The sequence below is a fragment of the Cibotium barometz genome, chromosome 38 (assembly GCF_041138505.1).
Source record: "Cibotium barometz isolate CiBa-2024 chromosome 38, ASM4113850v1, whole genome shotgun sequence".
Taxonomy (NCBI): domain Eukaryota; kingdom Viridiplantae; phylum Streptophyta; class Polypodiopsida; order Cyatheales; family Cibotiaceae; genus Cibotium; species Cibotium barometz.
Genome location: NC_141083.1, coordinates 43,608,047 through 43,632,125, shown reverse-complemented (window position 1 = coordinate 43,632,125; position 24,079 = coordinate 43,608,047). Strand labels below are relative to the sequence as shown.

The 24,079-nt window shown below is 41.0% G+C and overlaps 1 protein-coding gene across 3 annotated transcripts in view; it reads right to left on the bottom strand.

The window, feature by feature from the left end:
- Nucleotides 1-275: 275 nt before the first annotated feature.
- LOC147616754 (potassium channel KAT3-like) overlaps nucleotides 276-24,079 on the bottom strand; it is a 49,831-nt gene continuing 26,027 nt past the window's right edge. Inside the window, exons 3-13 of one of the 3 annotated variants that reach the window (XR_015262549.1) lie at nucleotides 5,659-5,817; nucleotides 5,514-5,571; nucleotides 5,110-5,427; nucleotides 4,769-5,008; nucleotides 4,430-4,528; nucleotides 4,283-4,315; nucleotides 3,319-3,504; nucleotides 2,961-3,155; nucleotides 2,788-2,868; nucleotides 1,293-2,087; nucleotides 276-758 (exon numbers count right to left, since the gene is read on the bottom strand). Coding sequence is in view for 2 of the 3 variants with exons in the window: in XM_086777814.1 (XP_086633940.1) it covers nucleotides 604-758; nucleotides 1,293-2,087; nucleotides 2,788-2,863; nucleotides 2,961-3,155; nucleotides 3,319-3,504; nucleotides 4,283-4,315; nucleotides 4,430-4,528; nucleotides 4,769-5,008; nucleotides 5,110-5,427; nucleotides 5,514-5,571; nucleotides 5,659-5,817 (2,314 nt within the window). In the remaining variant the exon portion in view is untranslated. The remainder of the gene's footprint in view (nucleotides 759-1,292; nucleotides 2,088-2,787; nucleotides 2,869-2,960; nucleotides 3,156-3,318; nucleotides 3,505-4,282; nucleotides 4,316-4,429; nucleotides 4,529-4,768; nucleotides 5,009-5,109; nucleotides 5,428-5,513; nucleotides 5,572-5,658; nucleotides 5,818-24,079) is intronic. The other 2 variants (XM_086777814.1, XM_086777815.1) reach the window with 2 other exon arrangements.

Here is a 24,079-nt window from a genome sequence, read left to right as displayed (position 1 = left end):
TTCATAATTGATCCTTGGCACGACCGACATCTGCTTCCTTGTTGACCTTTGACTGTGTGGACTTCCGTTGACTCAATCAAAGCATTGACCGAGTTAACACAAATGCAATTTTCGCTGAACTCTCATGTTATCTTACAAAAATTTTGGTGAGCCCCACAGGTGATCTCTAAACTGCACTACTACTCAGCCTAGGTAGAAGGTTTTCTAACATTGTTAACGTGTTAGCATCACGTTTGCGTTCACTTAAAATGAGACAGAACCTGTTGGAACAGCAATAATCTACCCTCCATCAATCCCTTACAATGACAGAAGGGTGATAATGTGCATTTAACTCTTGCTTTAGACAGGGAGTGCATGTTCAAACTGCAAATAGTTCTGTGCTGAATAAAGAAAAGGAAGAATATATACAAAAACTACGCAGATCATTTTTATGATCCCCTGTCATGAGGATGTGCTCCTCCTTTTTTATTGCAAATGCTGTTATGGTTTGACCTCGAAACCTCTCGTGTAGGGTGGATCTTGAGCTAAAGAGCCTGCTGACAATGTGCTCTTTCCTTAAAAACACTCCGAGACGCACTCTACAAAGGTCATACAGATTTTGTTTTAACGGTTGGTTTCTCCATGTAGTCCTAGTATCCTGTCCAATTCTTCTTGATCCACCAGGTACAGATGATCATTGTCCCGCAAAACACTGACATCACTTATTTCTGCCAGGCTATTACTCAATATCTTCACTGGAAAGTATCTGAACTCATCACCTATTTTTTTTAATCACAACCAATGACAAAAGTCAGATCATTGTATTCATATTCATCATAATCAATAGACAAAGTTTTGCAGAAAAGAAGGTTTCGTTTTTTGGGTTTTTTTCCCAAGCCAGGGTCTAACACAGCTTCAGAGTGCTGCCCTTAGACTCGAAGAGAGAAACGCTTTTGCCATTAGCTTCATCGCCTTGTATATACAACTCACACACCCCACCGCCGGCAATTTGTACCAAGGGTTCACATCCACCGTAGCCAGCAAGGATCGAACCCAGGATCTCTGGGCTAACACTCGTCCTCTTCTATCAACTGAGCTACGGCCGTGGTTGCAATTGATCTCGTTTCAACCACCTCTATGTACAATGCTCAAAAAAAGTAGGATGTCCACTACTTACATATGCTCTGTTCTACTATGCTCAAAGGAAGTAGCATGTCCACTACTCACATATGCTTTGTGCATGTGTGTGTGTGTGTTTATTGTGTGTGCATGCATGTCAGCACACACCAATGGAAAGTGCAGGTTATACTTACTAGCAAACTGAAGCAATTCCTCCAAGGAACCTGGCAGATTGATGAGCTTTCCTAGATGCCTCACCGAATGCCTCCCCTTTGGATGGTAGCGATGAATTGTTATGCGAGCAGTCGAATTTCTTCCACCAGGAATATTTCTGTCCACATTCCGTGAACAGGCAGAGACCATTTGTAAAAGAGAATTGTTGAAATTCACTGCTGTCCTGGCACCCTTGTTTGTAACCCCTTTAGCCAACTGCTTCCCTTTAACAATAGTGTTTTCTACATGAGTAGAAAAGGAGTCTTTTACAGTACTGTCAGTGGCACTCTCTCTTTGATTTCTTTCTTCTGGGCCTTCATTCTTACTCTCAGTAGCATGTTCCCTTTGAATCCTTTCCTCTGATCCTCCCTTCATGCTCTCCTCATCCTCTCTGCTTGAATTGTACCCATGCTTGGAAAGAAGCTTAAGCAAGTCTTCCTGGTTCTGTTGTTTAGCTAAATCAAAAGGTTGTAAGCCCCTGGCATCACTTATGTTAAGTTCAGCGCCATGATCGATCAAGAAGCTTGCAATTTTGAGGTTTCCTGCTGCAACAGCAGTGTGAAGTGCCGTAAAACCATCTGAGTTTTGTGCATTGATGTCGGCCCCATATTTCAACAAGTCTTTTAAGATCTCAAGGCTACCATTCTCAGCTGCTCTGCACAAAAATTCTCCCTCCATTCCAAACGTCAAGTGTGCTCCCTGTTTCCATAAGACTTCGGCGACTGATTCATGCCGTCCTTGTATTGCTTCCCAAAGAGGAACGATTCCATCATCATCTGCAAAAAAGAAGGGCACTTGGGCGTATGCTCTGGAGGTTTAGATGATGGCTGGGAATTAAGCACAGCCTTGTAAATGTGTGGGAACAGCAGTTTGAGCACAAAGGTAGTGGCTGGCCTGCAAGGAGGTGGGAACACGCCTCACAGGGTCTGGACATGGGCTGTATGTTGGCATTTAAGTACCCATTGAAACAATAATGGCTAGCATCTATGACAAAAATACATTTGAACACTAACTCTTTGAAGGAGTAGAATCAAGCTGATGGAGTGGCCATTCTGAGAGAACTTTCATTTCATTTTCTGTAGTATGCATTCACACATACACCACCAGGCATGGATGCATCCAGATGAACACAGGCACGCGCTCACACACACACACACACACACACAAAAACAATATAACACACACAAAAAAAAACAATATAACACTGTTGGAGTAGAATCAAGCTGATGGAGTGCCCATTCCGAGAGAACTTTAATTTCATGTTCTGTAGTATGCATGCACGCATACACCACCAGGCATGGATGCATCCAGATGAACACAGGCACGCTCTCTCTCTCTCTCTTTCTCTCACACACACACACACACACAAATAAATAAATCAATATAACACTGTTGGAGTGTAGGTACCAAAATCAGAACCTGGGGTGATATACAAAATGTGATGAATCATGAGAACTGTATCAAACTACTACATACCTTGCGAGTTGGGATCACCTCCATAAAGCAAAAGGGCTTGTACACACTCCAAAAAGCCATTAGCGGCTGCAATGTGCTGAGCTTGTTCCAGAAAACACCCATAAACTAAGTTAGAAGCGCATGTACATCAGGAGTGCAATCAAGTAGCATGACAACAGAAGGATGTTACAAACCAAAGGTGTCCGGCCACAGTAATCTGTCGTGTTTGGATCCCTTCCTCTCTTCAAAAACTGCTCCAAAAGCTGGCTATTCCCTCTTGAGGCCACAAAACAAAGGCTCAAAGTCATGCCCATCCCGACATCTGTCATGATCGATTCAATCTCCATTGAAAGCCGCAACACAGAAACAATCTTCGAGTCTTTCAGAAACTGCCACAATGTACACATCCAAAAAGGTGTTAAGCAGCAACTCTAGCCTACCAAAGTGACTTCGTTTTGCAAAACCTTTATAGATTTTTGGATGCAGAAATATTGCACTCTTACGACAGCTTTGCAGAAAATGGAAAATATAGAACCTTTTACATCTAGAAACCTGGTAGAGATTGTCAATCACAATCTGTCCATCCACAATGTTGCCTTGGACAATGCTCAGAAACGCATTACGATCAATGCGCAATAGTTGGGAAAGCTTCTTGCTCCTGACCGTGAACGGTTGTGGCTTGTAACAAAGTGCTCCTATCTCTCCGATAACATCCCCTGCTCTTGCAGTTCCAAGAGGCTGTAAGAAATCAAAAAATAACATTCAATTGAGCAAATTATAGCAGCTAAAACATCTTTCTAGACCTTGTGATTATAAACCAGCATGAAGCACTACATGAGGGCTATGGGCTGATAGATTTCTATATAAGCATGAAAGCCCACTACCTACCTGGGAAGTATGGAGCCAGTCACCTTCTATGGCAGGTATGAACAAAGAGGAATGGATGACAAGGAGTTTTGCGCAGCCATGCCCCAACCACATGTCATGGGTACCCAAGAAATGTTGGTCTTTCCAAGAGATGTTAGTCTTGCCAAGAGAAGCTAGTCTTCCTCTCGGGCTAGATGAGATTCAGACTTATACACTGATGAGTCCACACTTAGTTATATGCACACACATTCACATATAGAGGCACCAGGCACCGTTAATATCCCAGCTTTTATGAAATTATTATCCCATGACACTTTTACTTAAGAGCAATGCTTGCATGGCAGAGGCAACCTTGCTGCTATATCATTGGCCATGTTTGATTTACATGGATAGCGGCAACGTAAGAGGACTCTCACAAGGAGGTCCTTTTACATTAAAATGCAGACAAGAGGAATACCCCAAGCATCAGGAGGGCAGACCTAGAGCATTGAACAGTGATAGACATAGTGGGTTTTGGACTTTGATGTCTCGGCACCTTTGGGATAGTTAAGGAGCCAAGCGCATCCGAGCACAAGCGTAAGTCCACCACTTCACATAGGGACAACATTATGACCTATAAGAATCATAATTATCAAAAGCTATTGCTTGCCTGCTCAGAGCCGTCCTTATATGCCAAAAGCTCCTGTTGACACAAAAAGAACACATGAAAAAAATCATCACTTGTACAAGCCGTTACATGATCATAGTAATAGAACCACATTAACCCATAATTTGGAAAAAGATTGATAAGACATACCACTGCTCCTGACACTAATACATAGAACTCAGTAGGAGCCTCATTGTGAAGAATGATGTCCTCCTTAGGTGGGAAATATTCGGCTCTCATTTCTGTCACCTATGATACAGCAGCAACCAACTAGTTTTAGGAGTTTTGAGAGTCCCGAAATACATGAAGTACATGAAACGCAATTAAGTTCAACACCGTCCCATGGGGTTATTTCACCCCCCTAATTTCTCATGATTATGCCTAAGTTTTCCATAATCTGCCCCAAATCGTTTTCTTACACATACTTTTATACTTTTCTAATGAAAAGTTGGATAAAAATTATAAGGATCAAAAGTAAAAGCTATATACCAACTGTAACATGAAGTCGTAGGAAGTTCCCTGGAACAAGTACACCTTCTCTACGGTTGGTAGAAAGAGATAATGGGCAACACTAGAACGTATAGCCTTTGGCAAGATAGCCATAGTTTCCTCTTGTTGGAGGTTCTCACTTCTATACTTCAGCCTCATATGATCCATCATCTGGTCCCGCAACCTTGGTGGTAGACGGTTGCGTATGGCAAAACTTGAAACAGCTTGGACAGAGTCTCTCTACAAAAGAAATAAAAGAAAAGAATTTTATTTTAAGCACAAGAAAAAAGATTCAAAGTTCAACATAAACAAATAATGGTTATGCGTAGAATTGATCTTACAAAGTTTCTGGTCCGTCCTGTAATGTGCACGACTAGATTGGTCATGTTACCAATCAGGTAGGCAGTTAGTCCTAGATTGAAAAGCATGTAGAAAACGTTAAAAGTCATCTCGCCTGCATTCTGGGCATGTAGATCACCATACCCAACTGTTGTCAGGGTCGTAATCGACCAGTACATGCAGTATACATATCTAGTCCAGATACTTATGTCCTTGAAATGTGGCAGGACTGCCCCGATCCATGTCTGGCTTTTGTCAGAGTGTCTATCTGCAAGTATATAATAGAAGCATCCCGCACAGTGTACAGCCAATAAAGTAACCTGCATTCAAAGTGAGATCAAGAGGGACATTCAGGATCTTTACAGATACCATGTCCATATAAACTTTCTGAAGCCATCAAACTTACACATAGAAGCTTCAAACAACGGATCCAAAAGTAGCTGAAGCGCACATCTTTTTCAAGCCTGTAACAAAGGAATGAAGGTTGGTGAGTCATGTCAGTCAAGAAATTGAAATAACCAAGTTGTCTTTTTAGATGTCATACTGCTCACCTGGCAAACAAACTACCGACTCGTCGGAGTCTCCATAGGCGTAGCATATTAAGAAGATTATAGGTGAGTCCTCTCCCAAGCTTTCCGGTCACAATAAGTGCAAGAACTTGAAATGGAATTGAGGACGCAACATCCAACACTAGCCATGTTGATAAATACCTGGTTGGATATTTTTAAGGAAAACAAAGAGAATTCATAAGATGTTTATTTCACTTGCATATCATTTCAAACTTCATTAACTCAAAAAAACTCCTCATAGCCGATATACAACTCCCCATACAACTGCCTTCCATGTGCCTGCATGCTGCCCATCCATACAGAGTGTGTAACAGCCCACAAGACCGCCACCATCTGGTCACAACTTAGATTGAGGCCCATCCCTATGGGATTTGTCTTGAGACTCTAAAAGACTCAACAACAGCTTACAGATTCAGTATCAGATTCGTAAAACCTTGCACATACACAGGCCTGAAGGCAACACCATTCATGGAGCCAGTCATGGCATCTGAACGCATCACTAATTACGCTTCATGACCACGTGGAGGTTTACTATTTAGACCCTTGAAAGACCCCATTATGTTGACAGTGAGAGAAGCATGTCACCTGAACTCCACAGTGCTATTGCATTGCTTTTCTAGCATCTGCTTTGTTACATCAACATTTTTTTTTCTCCCTTTGAGTAGATCCAACTGTAGTTGTGATATTGGATACCCAACTGGAAATGGTTTTTACATGTCCGACCAGAGGCAGTAAGAACTTGTGGCTGTGGCCACAAGTACTCACAGGTGGCCAGCGGGAATTGACTTCAGGACCTCTCCCATCCCGCACCCATTGCCTTACATCAACCTACTTATATCATTTTTTAATTTTGGCCTTCTGCATAAGCTAAAATCTCTCTCTCTCTCTCTCTCTCGTACCTCCTCAGGAATGGCTGGCTACTCCCCTGACACTCGCACCAGAGGTGAGAAGGGGGGAAAGTACAGCACAATATGGAGTAATGCAGAAAAGGTTACAGATGCATACACGAAAAATTGCTGGAATGCAGTTCGGAACATATGCAAGACCCATGATGCGGAGATTGAGAATGTACAGAAAAGCATAGACGTATGGCAGGTTGAAATGGGTAATGCAATGCACAAAATGCGGGGTGAGATGTATGCCGAAATGAAACAGAGGATGCATAATTGGAATATATGTGTGCACGTGCGTGTGTGTATATACTATATATACACAGATAAATACGTATACATATGCATATATATATAAATATTTGAATGCATAGATATATATAAAAATAGATATGTATATGTCTATATATATATATATATATATATATATATATATATATATAATATATATATATATATATATATATATATATATTGAGACAGTCCGGGGCGGGCAACAAGAAGAGCGGCCTCTAAGCACTCCTCAAGGCTCCCGTGTTGCTCAATGGGCTTGGGGCACAATGCAACACAAACATAAGAACCCCAAAACCACACACCCAACAAGAAAAGGGGCACCACCTAGTTATGTGTGTGAACTAGGACACCAAAGATCTTTCCTTGCAGCCAATCAATACAAGCTAACCATATACATCAATCAAAAGATACACACACTCTCAACAAACACTCATAACATATGGTATTATGTGTGGAGGAGACTAGCATAACACAAATAGAGAGACAATATAAGCTTGATTTTGTTGTCGCTAATGCACTTGGTCTTAAGGTTATGGGAGCCCTCTCACCATACAACCCTCTTACCATGAATTGAAAAGCAACAAATCAAAAACAAGCCATCAAGCCTCAAAGCATAAAATCACACCACAAAATACAAGGATCAAATTTACCTTAAATCAAAAATTGGACCGCTTCGCTAAATCAACTTTGGAGATGTAGGAGTCCAAGATTTGTATGCAATTGCACCCAAACTACTAATCTTATTTATGCACAAAGGCAAGATACAATTATGATAGGGAGTATGGCATCACTCAAGCCCTCACAATGACATAACTAGCTTCAAGCTTCAAGCTTCACTATCTCCTTACACACTAGAGTTGGGAGTGGTGTACAAGGTGTGTAATCTCCTTCTTTACAAGGAATGGAGGGGGCTCTATTTATAGGCTTGAGAAGCCCCAATTAGGATTAAGCTTAATCAATCTTATTATGGAAAATCATAGATTATGGATTTTTTATTTTGAATTGAGAGTGGGCCTCTTCTTATCCCTTGAGTCACATGGATGTGGGCTCAAGATGAGAGAATTATTGAAGATGAGAGGAGAGTGTGATGTAGAGGTTTGAGCAAATAACTTGTAGTAATGCCTACTCCAAAAGTAGTAGAGTGGGTGCTTATTTACAAATGTTAGTGGTTAGTAGTTAGTAATCACTATAAAAGATTAGTAATACAATGTACAAAATGAGTGTGAGGAGTAAAGATTTGGAAAGATCCTTGTGTGGTTGAAAGCTCGAAGAAGCTTGGATTCTCCCATGTGTAGATCTTTAAGTTAACCGCCGGTCTCCTTCTTGCATTTGACGCCACAAAAGTTGATTGAGGTGAAGAACATGGGGGTTTTTGTAGATGGAAACCCCATATTTGCAGAGGTTAATATGATACATTCATGCTGAATTTTTATGTATTTTTTGAGATTGGGAAAATAATTTAGTAATATGGGAGTAGTAGGGAGAGAAATGGAGATGAGGTATGGGTGTAGAGTAGATATGAGAGCAAATGGAGAGGGAAGGAGAGGGCAAAGTTGGAGAGGGTGAGAGAGGACATGAAGTTTGCAGGTTTGATGGAGTGAGAAAGGAATGAGTAAGTATGTAGGTGATGAATGTGTAAGGAAGGTGAGAAGAGACTAGGTGTACCTTGCCAAAAAGTGGGCAGACTGGGGTCCAATAAAAAATTCATATCTCACCGCCATTAGCTCCAAAAATTCTCAAAAAAATTGAGCATATTCCTGAGCTCCCGAGCTAACTTTTGTCTTTTGATGACCAGTCCAAATTCGGAGTGGAGGCGGGCGCAAAAAATTCAGCAAAATCATGTATTTTCTGAATTTTTAAAATCTTTGTGTGGGTCCCCATTGGTGGAATTTCTTGATAGCTCCAAGAGTGAGCCCCCCAATACATCATACCCTGACCTTAGAGACTCAAGTGTATGTGGACACTTGCATGGAGGAGATTTTTTCCATTTTATAAAGGATTTACATTATAAGAAAAAACAAACTAGTATTTAACTAGTCAACATATCATGACAATATGGTTATTATGATAGGAAAATAAATAAAGAGATCTAATTGTGAATAAAATATACAAAAATAATTGATATATGAAAAATTATTTAATAAAAATATATAAAATATTTAATAATAAAAATATATACAAAAATACTAAACTATGGAAGTCAAAAGGGAGGGAGACCCTCATTATTTTAGGGTAGATGAGAGAATAAAAGATGAAATAGTCTAAGGGAAAAAGTGATTTGGGTAGTAGGCTTTCTACATGGTGTGGATAGAAATGTGAGGGCATAGGATTTACTTATGTATGGTGAAGTTGAAGCATATGTACAATGATGGTCCAAAAGTATTATGAAGAATAATAATAATAGTAATAAATAAATAAAAATATATTAAGGTTTTGTAATACACACACCTAATGAAGTATTTACATAATTAGAGAAAATAGAGACCCCCATATTTAGGCCCTTAGATGAAATGAAATATTTACACAAAAATAGGCCGTGATAATTTTATGTATTTTTGATGAGTAGCTAGCAAAATATATATATATATATAGAAGATATGGATAAAGTCCCTAACACACACACGCCTATTTACAGTGAAAAGGTATTTATGACAAAGAGTTTATATGATTTTCCTTGGCCGAGGTAGCTCCTTGTGGTAATGTGGATAGCCGAAAAAACGGCTATCATTTAGCCCTCCCCCTAGATGATGGTATATTCATGTACCATCATAATGTAGGCCTTCTAAAGCAAGTGGTGTAATGTGGTTCTCTTGTCCATCTTTCTTCTGTTCCTTGTGTTTTGCACCACATCCATCACTCAAACCACATAACTTACATGCCCTTTTATCTCCTTTTTCTGGTTGCTTTTGTAAGTCTGTCGGTAGAATGCGACTCAAGTATGGCTTGAGTCTGTAGCCATTAACCTTCTTAGAATGTTCTTTGCCATCCAAATCCATGAGCTGATAATAGCTAGAGTTGAAAACCTTCTTGACAATGTATGGTCCCTGCCATCTAGTTTCAAACTTGGCATCAAACCGATTATCAAGTCGATTGTCATACCTTAGCACAAGATCTCCTTCTTTGATGCCCTTGTCTTTCAAAGTTGTATTGAACTTCTGTGCTGCTTGCATGGCTTTTCTTCTATAGCACTCGTATGCAGCTTCTCTTTTCCACTCTAGCTCAACTAAAGTGAGAAGTTGATCTACCCATGCATCTTGATCTCCTAGTCCACCTTTTCCATGTAGCCGCATTGTTGGAATGTTGAGCTCAATAGGCTGCAATGCTTCTTGACCATAAACCAAGTGAAAGGGCGTAAACCCCGTTGCTTCTCGGTAGGTAGTCCGGTATGCCCATAGTGCTCCATCAAGGAACTCATCCCAAAGCTTCGTCTTGTTCTCCACCATCTTCCTTATGATTCCTGCAATGACACCATTAGCCTTCTCTACTAACCCATTTGATTGGGGATAGTAGGGTGTGCTATGACAATGTGAAATATGAAGCTCTTCACAAACTTCGGTGAGCAAACCTTTTCTAAAACCTGGACCATTATCAGAAACAATCTCCAAGGGGGTGCCAAATCTGCAACATATATGAGTGTAAACAAATTTGCTTACAGTCTTTCCATTCACCCTTGCCACACTTTGAGCCTCCACCCACCTAGTCATGTAGTCTATGGCCACTAAGATGTATAATTTTCCATTTTTAGTTCTAGGTAGTGGACCCATAGCATCAATGCCTCATTTTTCAAATGGACCACTTGCAATGACTAATTGGCGTGGACCATGTAGCAACCTCTTATTACCATTGACTTGGCAGTTATGACAGCTCCTACACCAATGTTGGACATCCACATGTAAGCTTGGCCAAACATACCCAGCAAGCAAAATCTTTTTCACAGTTAGTTCTTGAGCAAAATGGCCACCACATGCTTCTTCATGCAAACCCTCTAAAATGGCTGGAATCTCCTTGGTTGTTGGTACTCTTCTGCACACTTGATCTTTTCCTTTTTGGTAGAGGGCACCTTCTAAGAACAAGAAAGAACTTGCCCTCTTCATGAGCCTCCTTTTTTGTGCCCTTGTGAAGTCTTGTGGGAATTCACCTTCCAAGATGTAGCTCACTATGGGAGCCAGTGCCTCCATTCCTTGGTACCGTGGTTGCTTAATAGCTGCTGCAGCCAAGACTACTACTTGCATTTCCTTCTTAACACATGCAACAGCTTGTTGTGCAAGTAGATCAGCATCCTCATTTTGTTTCCTAGGAATATGATACAATTGCACCTCCTCAAATTGATTAAACAGCCTACGAATAGCATGAACCTTTTGCCTTAATCTTTCATTCTTGCATGCCCAAATGCCTAAAATTTGCCTTACAATAAGAAGTGCATCCCCTTTTACCAGGAGACGTTGTATCCCTTGATTGATGCACACCTTCAAACCATGAAGTAGTATGTCGTACTCTGCTTCATTGTTGCTAGTAGAACTTGGCAAGTTGACCTTCTCCTTCATAACCACCTCTCCATTTGGGTTGAGCAGCACCAGCCCTCCCCCTGCTTTACCTGTGGCTTTTCTAAAAGCTCCATCAAAGAACAAGGTGAATGCATTAGGTATAGTTTTGGGTGGTGGCAATGGTGGGATCTTTACTTCAGGCACCTTAATCTCCTTTTCATGCACTCTATGAGTGAGAATCCCTGCCAATTATGCACGCACACTATCTTCTACCTTGAAAGAGTATTGGAATTCTTGCAATTCCATAACCCACTTTGTGATTCTAGCACTGATAGTCATTTGAGAAGACACCCAAGGAAACAAATTTTCTGTAGTGAGAATTACAAAAGGTTTTGGTAACAAGTAGTTTCTCACCGCAAAAATGAGAGCAAGCATCATGAGTTCCGCTTCCGTGTAGCCTTTCTCCAAGACATTCATGACCCTACTAACAAAGTAGATGGGCCGCATCCTAGTACTGTGGAGATCTTGCTGTAACAAGACTGCACCCACTGTTTCCTTTCCAACACTAGAGCTAACAAAGAAAGTGTACTCCCAACAAGGAGGCATGAGTGTTGGTAGCTCTGACAAAATGGCTTTAATGTTACAAAAGTACTCCTCAAGTTCATCAGACCATGCAAACTCTACTTGTTGAGTCAATTTTTGCAAGGGGTGAAGTAACTCTGAGGCTAAGTGAATGAAGCGTGACATGTACTTCACCTTTTGAATGAATGAGATGGCCTCCTTAAGACTCTTTGGAGATGGTAGGTCGATAAGAGCCTTTGCCTTTGTGGGATCCACCTCAATGCCTTTGGAAGAAACCTTATGACCAAGCAAGATTACTTCATCCTCACCAATATGACATTTGTCGGGATTGAGTTGGCCCCCCATGTCGTAGAGTTTCTTCAAGCCTTCTTCCACCCTCTGCACATGCAATGACTTAGAGCTATAGATGCAAAAATCATCTATGAACACTCTAATGGATTTCCCAAAGAATGCTTGAAACACGCTGGAGCATTGGTTAAACCAAACGGCATGACTCTGAAAGCATAACAACCCCAAGGAGTGATGAAGGTTGTTTTCAATTGATCCTCCAATGCAATCCCAATTTGAAAGTAACCCGAGTAGCCATCACATATTGTATACTTCTCATGACCTGCTACCTCATTTAGGATCTCATCTTGAAATGGGAGAGGAAAGTGGTCCCTTTTTGTCGCCTCATTGAGTGGACGATAGTCCACACACACCCTCCATTTGCCGTTCTTCTTGGGAGTGACCACGACGGGAGAGACCCACTCTGAATTTTCTACCGGATATATGAATCCCGCTGCTAGAAGCTTCCTCACCTCTTTGAGTAGGGCTTGCTCCTTGATGACTCCTAGTCTTCGTAGCTTTTGTGCCTTAGGTTTGGCTTCTGGCTTTAGCTCGATCTTGTGTTGAATGGCCTCTACGCCACGCACATCTGTGTAATCTTTAGCAAAAAACCTGGGAAATTTCCTTAATACACATTTAAACTCCTCTCCTTTCTCCGATGTAAGCGTTTCTGAGAGCATAGCATCAAACATTTCTTCGTCATGCACAATTTGGTCTTCTTGAGAGCCTACCTCCTCCAAACCTTGGCAGGGTGTCTCTTTGTCTTTTGCTCTGAATCTTACCCCCATGACTTCAATGGAAGACTCCTCGTCCATAGTGCTACTGCTGCTTTCTTCCTCTGAGGCATCATCGGTCCAATCCTCCTCTGTTTCGCCTTGAGAAGATTCTTCATTCATCTCCTCTTGTCGTTGCTCCTTCATGTCAAAGATAATCTTCTTACGATTTTCATTCCTGCAAATTAACTTTCCATTTTCCCAATCCTGCAAAGCTCGCATTCTCATTAGCCATGGTCTACCTAGGATAAATGGATAACCACTTCCCTTGGTAGACATAACATAAAAATCAACAACCTTCTTAATGCCAAAAACTTCCACAGAAACATTCTTACAAATCCCAAGACACTTTGCTTTGCTATTGTTTGCCATTTTCACCTTAATTTCAGGTGTTTCATGAATATGTATGCCTAGTTTTTGCATAAGGTCCTCTGTCATGATGCAAATTTGTGCACCCCCATCTACTAGACCCTTCTTAACTAGCCTTCCCTTGATGTAGCAATCTAATATAGGTGTAATGTCCTCATTCATCTCGGCTTGTGAAATTTTTACAACAGGCACATTCTCTTTTGTTTTTCTCCTAGTGCTCACGGCCTTTGTTAATTCCCTCCTAACTTGTGGACATAAGGCTAGAAATTGAGGCCACGAGATATCAGGACCCTTACCTCTCATGTCTTCCAAAAGGTTGTATGGAGCCATACCATGTCCAAGGGGGAAATCTTGGAGGTTTATACGACGTCGTCTCCTCTTGACTTCCTTGTTTTCCTTCACTTTCTTTCCTCGTCCATGGTCACTTTGTGATGCCACACCTTCCTTTTCCTTCTCTTTTCCACGCCCTCGTTTAACACCATTTGCTTCAATGTCTACCTCCTTGGCCTTTGTTACCTCTACCACATGTACATTTGGGTCCGGCAAGGGTGGCATTCCTTCCACTCCTCGTGGAGGTGGTCTTGTTGCATTGGGCCTCTGCAAAATCATCGGTTGTTGTTGACTAGTACCTTCACCTGCATTCATCACTGGATAATTCATGTTAGGCTTCCCTGGCTCCCCACGAGGCCAAGGACAATTATACATCCCATGCCCTGACTCTCCACAATTCCAACATTGCAAGAGTCGCCTAGGTTGTTGCTCTCGTTCTTCAACCCTTTTAGCTTGGCCCTTCTGTTCTACAGCTTGTGCAAAGTGGATAGACAAGTTATTTAAAGACTCATTTAACTTTTCTATCACCTCGGCTGTGACCTCAGGTAATTCTCTACGAGTGCAAGACTGTACCTCTTCCCTAGGCTTTGAGTCATCAAAGATAAAGCCCCCCCCAAGCATACACCTCATCTTTCGGAGTTTCTTGGTAGCCCTAGCCTCAGCAGCATCAAATGTTGTGGGCTCTCCTGACTCTACTTGCAGTTTTAGTGATGGGTACATCCCTGCAATAAATCTCTCCTTCTTCAAGAATTCAGCACCATCTCCAGGGTTAGGAAGACTACGCAACCAAAGAGTCCAAAGACGTAAGAATTCTTGCTTATAACTCAAGTAGTCCTCTAGATCCTTTTGCTTATGAGCAACTATTTCTTGCCATAGCTTTTGTGTGTTCAAAGGAGTGAAGTAATTGTCTCTAAAAAGTTGCATGACCCCCTTGTAATCTACTCGTGCGGGTGCAGGTAGAGATTGAAACCAAGTGGAAGCATCTCTTCGTAGGACCAACTCAAACATGTCTAAGCATTCTTGGTCTCCTACCACTCTCTTTATGTGGAGTGCCATTCTAAAGTTTGATAAGAATAACTCGGCATCCTCGCCGGGCTCTCCAAAGAATAAGGGATAGCCACTCATTTGCCTAGTGGTATCCATGCTTGAGAAGAAGGAAGCACAAATATGATTGCACAAAGGTCTTCCTTCACTCTCTTTCTCTCTCACTTCTTTTTGCTTTTTTCTTTTTTTTTCTTTTTTTTCTTTTTCAAAGTAGAATGAAAATGTAGACGTCAAAGCTTATGTCATAACGAATCAAAGGCAAAATAAATGGATTAACTGAGGCATTAATGGCTGCTACTTGCCTAGGTCCAAACATACGACGAATGACACGCTGAAATTGTAACTTACTACCAACAACTATGTGTATTTCTTGCCTAGCATAAGAGATTGGCCTACGGTATAAGTCTTCTTGATTCATAAAACTAAGCTAAAACAAGATGAAAATATGCACATCAAAGGAAATGGTGTAATCTACAATGGGAAGTATGACAGGATTAGGTGATGCTAAAATCTCACTTAGCCTTTCTGGACCAAAAAGAAGAACCATGCGTTGTTGGTAGAAAATCTTTCTATCAATGCAAACATTCACTCTAATGGAGTGCACCCAATGAAACTGGTTGAATTGAATCCCAAGAGGATTAGGAGGAGGTGGATTGTTCATGAAAGATCACACAAAAGTACCACTTTCCTTCTTAAAATATGATACCCAACAAGCAAACAAGGAAATTTATGTGTTAGAGAGATCGATGTACCTTAAATACCCATTTAAAAACTGCTCGATCCTCAGTGGGGGCACCAAAATTGAGACAGTCCGGGGCGGGCAACAAGAAGAGCGGCCTCTAAGCACTCCTCAAGGCACCCGTGTTGCTCAATGGGCTTGGGGCACAATGCAACACAAACATAAGAACCCCAAAACCACACACCCAACAAGAAAAGGGGCACCACCTAGTTATGTGTGTGAACTAGGACACCAAAGATCTTTCCTTGCAGCCAATCAATACAAGCTAACCATATACATCAATCAAAAGATACACACACTCTCAACAAACACTCATAACATATGGTATTATGTGTGGAGGAGACTAGCATAACACAAATAGAGAGACAATATAAGCTTGATTTTGTTGTCGCTAATGCACTTGGTCTTAAGGTTATGGGAGCCCTCTCACCATACAACCCTCTTACCATGAATTGAAAAGCAACAAATCAAAAACAAGCCATCAAGCCTCAAAGCATAAAATCACACCACAAAATACAAGGATCAAATTTACCTTAAATCAAAAATTGGACCGCTTCGCTAAATCAACTTTGGAGATGTAGGAGTCCAAGATTTGTATGCAATTGCACCCAAACTACTAATCTTATTTATGCACAAAGGCAAGATACAATTATGATAGGGAGTATGGCATCACTCAAGCCCTCACAATGACATAACTAGCTTCAAGCTTCAAGCTTCACTATCTCCTTACACACTAGAGTTGGGAGTGGTGTACAAGGTGTGTAATCTCCTTCTTTACAAGGAATGGAGGGGGCTCTATTTATAGGCTTGAGAAGCCCCAATTAGGATTAAGCTTAATCAATCTTATTATGGAAAATCATAGATTATGGATTTTTTATTTTGAATTGAGAGTGGGCCTCTTCTTATCCCTTGAGTCACATGGATGTGGGCTCAAGATGAGAGAATTATTGAAGATGAGAGGAGAGTGTGATGTAGAGGTTTGAGCAAATAACTTGTAGTAATGCCTACTCCAAAAGTAGTAGAGTGGGTGCTTATTTACAAATGTTAGTGGTTAGTAGTTAGTAATCACTATAAAAGATTAGTAATACAATGTACAAAATGAGTGTGAGGAGTAAAGATTTGGAAAGATCCTTGTGTGGTTGAAAGCTCGAAGAAGCTTGGATTCTCCCATGTGTAGATCTTTAAGTTAACCGCCGGTCTCCTTCTTGCATTTGACGCCACAAAAGTTGATTGAGGTGAAGAACATGGGGGTTTTTGTAGATGGAAACCCCATATTTGCAGAGGTTAATATGATACATTCATGCTGAATTTTTATGTATTTTTTGAGATTGGGAAAATAATTTAGTAATATGGGAGTAGTAGGGAGAGAAATGGAGATGAGGTATGGGTGTAGAGTAGATATGAGAGCAAATGGAGAGGGAAGGAGAGGGCAAAGTTGGAGAGGGTGAGAGAGGACATGAAGTTTGCAGGTTTGATGGAGTGAGAAAGGAATGAGTAAGTATGTAGGTGATGAATGTGTAAGGAAGGTGAGAAGAGACTAGGTGTACCTTGCCAAAAAGTGGGCAGACTGGGGTCCAATAAAAAATTCATATCTCACCGCCATTAGCTCCAAAAATTCTCAAAAAAATTGAGCATATTCCTGAGCTCCCGAGCTAACTTTTGTCTTTTGATGACCAGTCCAAATTCGGAGTGGAGGCGGGCGCAAAAAATTCAGCAAAATCATGTATTTTCTGAATTTTTAAAATCTTTGTGTGGGTCCCCATTGGTGGAATTTCTTGATAGCTCCAAGAGTGAGCCCCCCAATACATCATACCCTGACCTTAGAGACTCAAGTGTATGTGGACACTTGCATGGAGGAGATTTTTTCCATTTTATAAAGGATTTACATTATAAGAAAAAACAAACTAGTATTTAACTAGTCAACATATCATGACAATATGGTTATTATGATAGGAAAATAAATAAAGAGATCTAATTGTGAATAAAATATACAAAAATAATTGATATATGAAAAATTATTTAATAAAAATATATAAAATATTTAATAATAAAAATATATACAAAAATACTAAACTATGGAAGTCAAAAGGGAGGGAGACCCTCATTATTTTAGGGTAGATGAGAGAATAAAAGATGAAATAGTCTAAGGGAAAAAGTGATTTGGGTAGTAGGCTTTCTACATGGTGTGGATAGAAATGTGAGGGCATAGGATTTACTTATGTATGGTGAAGTTGAAGCATATGTACAATGATGGTCCAAAAGTATTATGAAGAATAATAATAATAGTAATAAATAAATAAAAATATATTAAGGTTTTGTAATACACACACCTAATGAAGTATTTACATAATTAGAGAAAATAGAGACCCCCATATTTAGGCCCTTAGATGAAATGAAATATTTACACAAAAATAGGCCGTGATAATTTTATGTATTTTTGATGAGTAGCTAGCAAAATATATATATATATATAGAAGATATGGATAAAGTCCCTAACACACACACGCCTATTTACAGTGAAAAGGTATTTATGACAAAGAGTTTATATGATTTTCCTTGGCCGAGGTAGCTCCTTGTGGTAATGTGGATAGCCGAAAAAACGGCTATCATTTAGCCCTCTCCCTAGATGATGGTATATTCATGTACCATCATAATGTAGGCCTTCTAAAGCAAGTGGTGTAATGTGGTTCTCTTGTCCATCTTTCTTCTGTTCCTTGTGTTTTGCACCACATCCATCACTCAAACCACATAACTTACATGCCCTTTTATCTCCTTTTTCTGGTTGCTTTTGTAAGTCTGTCGGTAGAATGCGACTCAAGTATGGCTTGAGTCTGTAGCCATTAACCTTCTTAGAATGTTCTTTGCCATCCAAATCCATGAGCTGATAATAGCTAGAGTTGAAAACCTTCTTGACAATGTATGGTCCCTGCCATCTAGTTTCAAACTTGGCATCAAACCGATTATCAAGTCGATTGTCATACCTTAGCACAAGATCTCCTTCTTTGATGCCCTTGTCTTTCAAAGTTGTATTGAACTTCTGTGCTGCTTGCATGGCTTTTCTTCTATAGCACTCGTATGCAGCTTCTCTTTTCCACTCTAGCTCAACTAAAGTGAGAAGTTGATCTACCCATGCATCTTGATCTCCTAGTCCACCTTTTCCATGTAGCCGCATTGTTGGAATGTTGAGCTCAATAGGCTGCAATGCTTCTTGACCATAAACCAAGTGAAAGGGCGTAAACCCCGTTGCTTCTCGGTAGGTAGTCCGGTATGCCCATAGTGCTCCATCAAGGAACTCATCCCAAAGCTTCGTCTTGTTCTCCACCATCTTCCTTATGATTCCTGCAATGACACCATTAGCCTTCTCTACTAACCCATTTGATTGGGGATAGTAGGGTGTGCTATGACAATGTGAAATATGAAGCTCTTCACAAACTTCGGTGAGCAAACCTTTTCTAAAACCTGGACCATTATCAGAAACAATCTCCAAGGGGGTGCCAAATCTGCAACATATATGAGTGTAAACAAATTTGCTTACAGTCTTTCCATTCACCCTTGCCACACTTTGAGCCTCCACCCACCTAGTCATGTAGTCTATGGCCACTAAGATGTATAATTTTCCATTTTTAGTTCTAGGTAGTGGACCCATAGCATCAATGCCTCATTTTTCAAATGGACCACTTGCAATGACTAATTGGCGTGGACCATGTAGCAACCTCTTATTACCATTGACTTGGCAGTTATGACAGCTCCTACACCAATGTTGGACATCCACATGTAAGCTTGGCCAAACATACCCAGCAAGCAAAATCTTTTTCACAGTTAGTTCTTGAGCAAAATGGCCACCACATGCTTCTTCATGCAAACCCTCTAAAATGGCTGGAATCTCCTTGGTTGTTGGTACTCTTCTGCACACTTGATCTTTTCCTTTTTGGTAGAGGGCACCTTCTAAGAACAAGAAAGAACTTGCCCTCTTCATGAGCCTCCTTTTTTGTGCCCTTGTGAAGTCTTGTGGGAATTCACCTTCCAAGATGTAGCTCACTATGGGAGCCAGTGCCTCCATTCCTTGGTACCGTGGTTGCTTAATAGCTGCTGCAGCCAAGACTACTACTTGCATTTCCTTCTTAACACATGCAACAGCTTGTTGTGCAAGTAGATCAGCATCCTCATTTTGTTTCCTAGGAATATGATACAATTGCACCTCCTCAAATTGATTAAACAGCCTACGAATAGCATGAACCTTTTGCCTTAATCTTTCATTCTTGCATGCCCAAATGCCTAAAATTTGCCTTACAATAAGAAGTGCATCCCCTTTTACCAGGAGACGTTGTATCCCTTGATTGATGCACACCTTCAAACCATGAAGTAGTATGTCGTACTCTGCTTCATTGTTGCTAGTAGAACTTGGCAAGTTGACCTTCTCCTTCATAACCACCTCTCCATTTGGGTTGAGCAGCACCAGCCCTCCCCCTGCTTTACCTGTGGCTTTTCTAAAAGCTCCATCAAAGAACAAGGTGAATGCATTAGGTATAGTTTTGGGTGGTGGCAATGGTGGGATCTTTACTTCAGGCACCTTAATCTCCTTTTCATGCACTCTATGAGTGAGAATCCCTGCCAATTATGCACGCACACTATCTTCTACCTTGAAAGAGTATTGGAATTCTTGCAATTCCATAACCCACTTTGTGATTCTAGCACTGATAGTCATTTGAGAAGACACCCAAGGAAACAAATTTTCTGTAGTGAGAATTACAAAAGGTTTTGGTAACAAGTAGTTTCTCACCGCAAAAATGAGAGCAAGCATCATGAGTTCCGCTTCCGTGTAGCCTTTCTCCAAGACATTCATGACCCTACTAACAAAGTAGATGGGCCGCATCCTAGTACTGTGGAGATCTTGCTGTAACAAGACTGCACCCACTGTTTCCTTTCCAACACTAGAGCTAACAAAGAAAGTGTACTCCCAACAAGGAGGCATGAGTGTTGGTAGCTCTGACAAAATGGCTTTAATGTTACAAAAGTACTCCTCAAGTTCATCAGACCATGCAAACTCTACTTGTTGAGTCAATTTTTGCAAGGGGTGAAGTAACTCTGAGGCTAAGTGAATGAAGCGTGACATGTACTTCACCTTTTGAATGAATGAGATGGCCTCCTTAAGACTCTTTGGAGATGGTAGGTCGATAAGAGCCTTTGCCTTTGTGGGATCCACCTCAATGCCTTTGGAAGAAACCTTATGACCAAGCAAGATTACTTCATCCTCACCAATATGACATTTGTCGGGATTGAGTTGGCCCCCCATGTCGTAGAGTTTCTTCAAGCCTTCTTCCACCCTCTGCACATGCAATGACTTAGAGCTATAGATGCAAAAATCATCTATGAACACTCTAATGGATTTCCCAAAGAATGCTTGAAACACGCTGGAGCATTGGTTAAACCAAACGGCATGACTCTGAAAGCATAACAACCCCAAGGAGTGATGAAGGTTGTTTTCAATTGATCCTCCAATGCAATCCCAATTTGAAAGTAACCCGAGTAGCCATCACATATTGTATACTTCTCATGACCTGCTACCTCATTTAGGATCTCATCTTGAAATGGGAGAGGAAAGTGGTCCCTTTTTGTCGCCTCATTGAGTGGACGATAGTCCACACACACCCTCCATTTGCCGTTCTTCTTGGGAGTGACCACGACGGGAGAGACCCACTCTGAATTTTCTACCGGATATATGAATCCCGCTGCTAGAAGCTTCCTCACCTCTTTGAGTAGGGCTTGCTCCTTGATGACTCCTAGTCTTCGTAGCTTTTGTGCCTTAGGTTTGGCTTCTGGCTTTAGCTCGATCTTGTGTTGAATGGCCTCTACGCCACGCACATCTGTGTAATCTTTAGCAAAAAACCTGGGAAATTTCCTTAATACACATTTAAACTCCTCTCCTTTCTCCGATGTAAGCGTTTCTGAGAGCATAGCATCAAACATTTCTTTGTCATGCACAATTTGGTCTTCTTGAGAGCCTACCTCCTCCAAACCTTGGCAGGGTGTCTCTTTGTCTTTTGCTCTGAATCTTACCTCCATGACTTCAATGGAAGACTCCTCGTCCATAGTGCTACTGCTGCTTTCTTCCTCTGAGGCATCATCGGTCCAATCCTCCTCTGTTTCGCCTTGAGAAGATTCTTCATTCATCTCCTCTTGTCGTTGCTCCTTCATGTCAAAGATAATCTTCTTACGATTTTCATTCCTGCAAATTAACTTTCCATTTTCCCAATCCTGCAAAGCTCGCATTCTCATTAGCCATGGTCTACCTAGGATAAATGGATAACCACTTCCCTTGGTAGACATAACATAAAAATCAACAACCTTCTTAATGCCAAAAACTTCCACAGAAACATTCTTACAAATCCCAAGACACTTTGCTTTGCTATTGTTTGCCATTTTCACCTTAATTTCAGGTGTTTCATGAATATGTATGCCTAGTTTTTGCATAAGGTCCTCTGTCATGATGCAAATTTGTGCACCCCCATCTACTAGACCCTTCTTAACTAGCCTTCCCTTGATGTAGCAATCTAATATAGGTGTAATGTCCTCATTCATCTCGGCTTGTGAAATTTTTACAACAGGCACATTCTCTTTTGTTTTTCTCCTAGTGCTCACGGCCTTTGTTAATTCCCTCCTAACTTGTGGACATAAGGCTAGAAATTGAGGCCACGAGATATCAGGACCCTTACCTCTCATGTCTTCCAAAAGGTTGTATGGAGCCATACCATGTCCAAGGGGGAAATCTTGGAGGTTTATACGACGTCGTCTCCTCTTGACTTCCTTGTTTTCCTTCACTTTCTTTCCTCGTCCATGGTCACTTTGTGATGCCACACCTTCCTTTTCCTTCTCTTTTCCACGCCCTCGTTTAACACCATTTGCTTCAATGTCTACCTCCTTGGCCTTTGTTACCTCTACCACATGTACATTTGGGTCCGGCAAGGGTGGCATTCCTTCCACTCCTCGTGGAGGTGGTCTTGTTGCATTGGGCCTCTGCAAAATCATCGGTTGTTGTTGACTAGTACCTTCACCTGCATTCATCACTGGATAATTCATGTTAGGCTTCCCTGGCTCCCCACGAGGCCAAGGACAATTATACATCCCATGCCCTGACTCTCCACAATTCCAACATTGCAAGAGTCGCCTAGGTTGTTGCTCTCGTTCTTCAACCCTTTTAGCTTGGCCCTTCTGTTCTACAGCTTGTGCAAAGTGGATAGACAAGTTATTTAAAGACTCATTTAACTTTTCTATCACCTCGGCTGTGACCTCAGGTAATTCTCTACGAGTGCAAGACTGTACCTCTTCCCTAGGCTTTGAGTCATCAAAGATAAAGCCCCCCCCAAGCATACACCTCATCTTTCGGAGTTTCTTGGTAGCCCTAGCCTCAGCAGCATCAAATGTTGTGGGCTCTCCTGACTCTACTTGCAGTTTTAGTGATGGGTACATCCCTGCAATAAATCTCTCCTTCTTCAAGAATTCAGCACCATCTCCAGGGTTAGGAAGACTACGCAACCAAAGAGTCCAAAGACGTAAGAATTCTTGCTTATAACTCAAGTAGTCCTCTAGATCCTTTTGCTTATGAGCAACTATTTCTTGCCATAGCTTTTGTGTGTTCAAAGGAGTGAAGTAATTGTCTCTAAAAAGTTGCATGACCCCCTTGTAATCTACTCGTGCGGGTGCAGGTAGAGATTGAAACCAAGTGGAAGCATCTCTTCGTAGGACCAACTCAAACATGTCTAAGCATTCTTGGTCTCCTACCACTCTCTTTATGTGGAGTGCCATTCTAAAGTTTGATAAGAATAACTCGGCATCCTCGCCGGGCTCTCCAAAGAATAAGGGATAGCCACTCATTTGCCTAGTGGTATCCATGCTTGAGAAGAAGGAAGCACAAATATGATTGCACAAAGGTCTTCCTTCACTCTCTTTCTCTCTCACTTCTTTTTGCTTTTTTCTTTTTTTTTCTTTTTTTTCTTTTTCAAAGTAGAATGAAAATGTACACGTCAAAGCTTATGTCATAACGAATCAAAGGCAAAATAAATGGATTAACTGAGGCATTAATGGCTGCTACTTGCCTAGGTCCAAACATACGACGAATGACACGCTGAAATTGTAACTTACTACCAACAACTATGTGTATTTCTTGCCTAGCATAAGAGATTGGCCTACGGTATAAGTCTTCTTGATTCATAAAACTAAGCTAAAACAAGATGAAAATATGCACATCAAAGGAAATGGTGTAATCTACAATGGGAAGTATGACAGGATTAGGTGATGCTAAAATCTCACTTAGCCTTTCTGGACCAAAAAGAAGAACCATGCGTTGTTGGTAGAAAATCTTTCTATCAATGCAAACATTCACTCTAATGGAGTGCACCCAATGAAACTGGTTGAATTGAATCCCAAGACGATTAGGAGGAGGTGGATTGTTCATGAAAGATCACACAAAAGTACCACTTTCCTTCTTAAAATATGATACCCAACAAGCAAACAAGGAAATTTATGTGTTAGAGAGATCGATGTACCTTAAATACCCATTTAAAAACTGCTCGA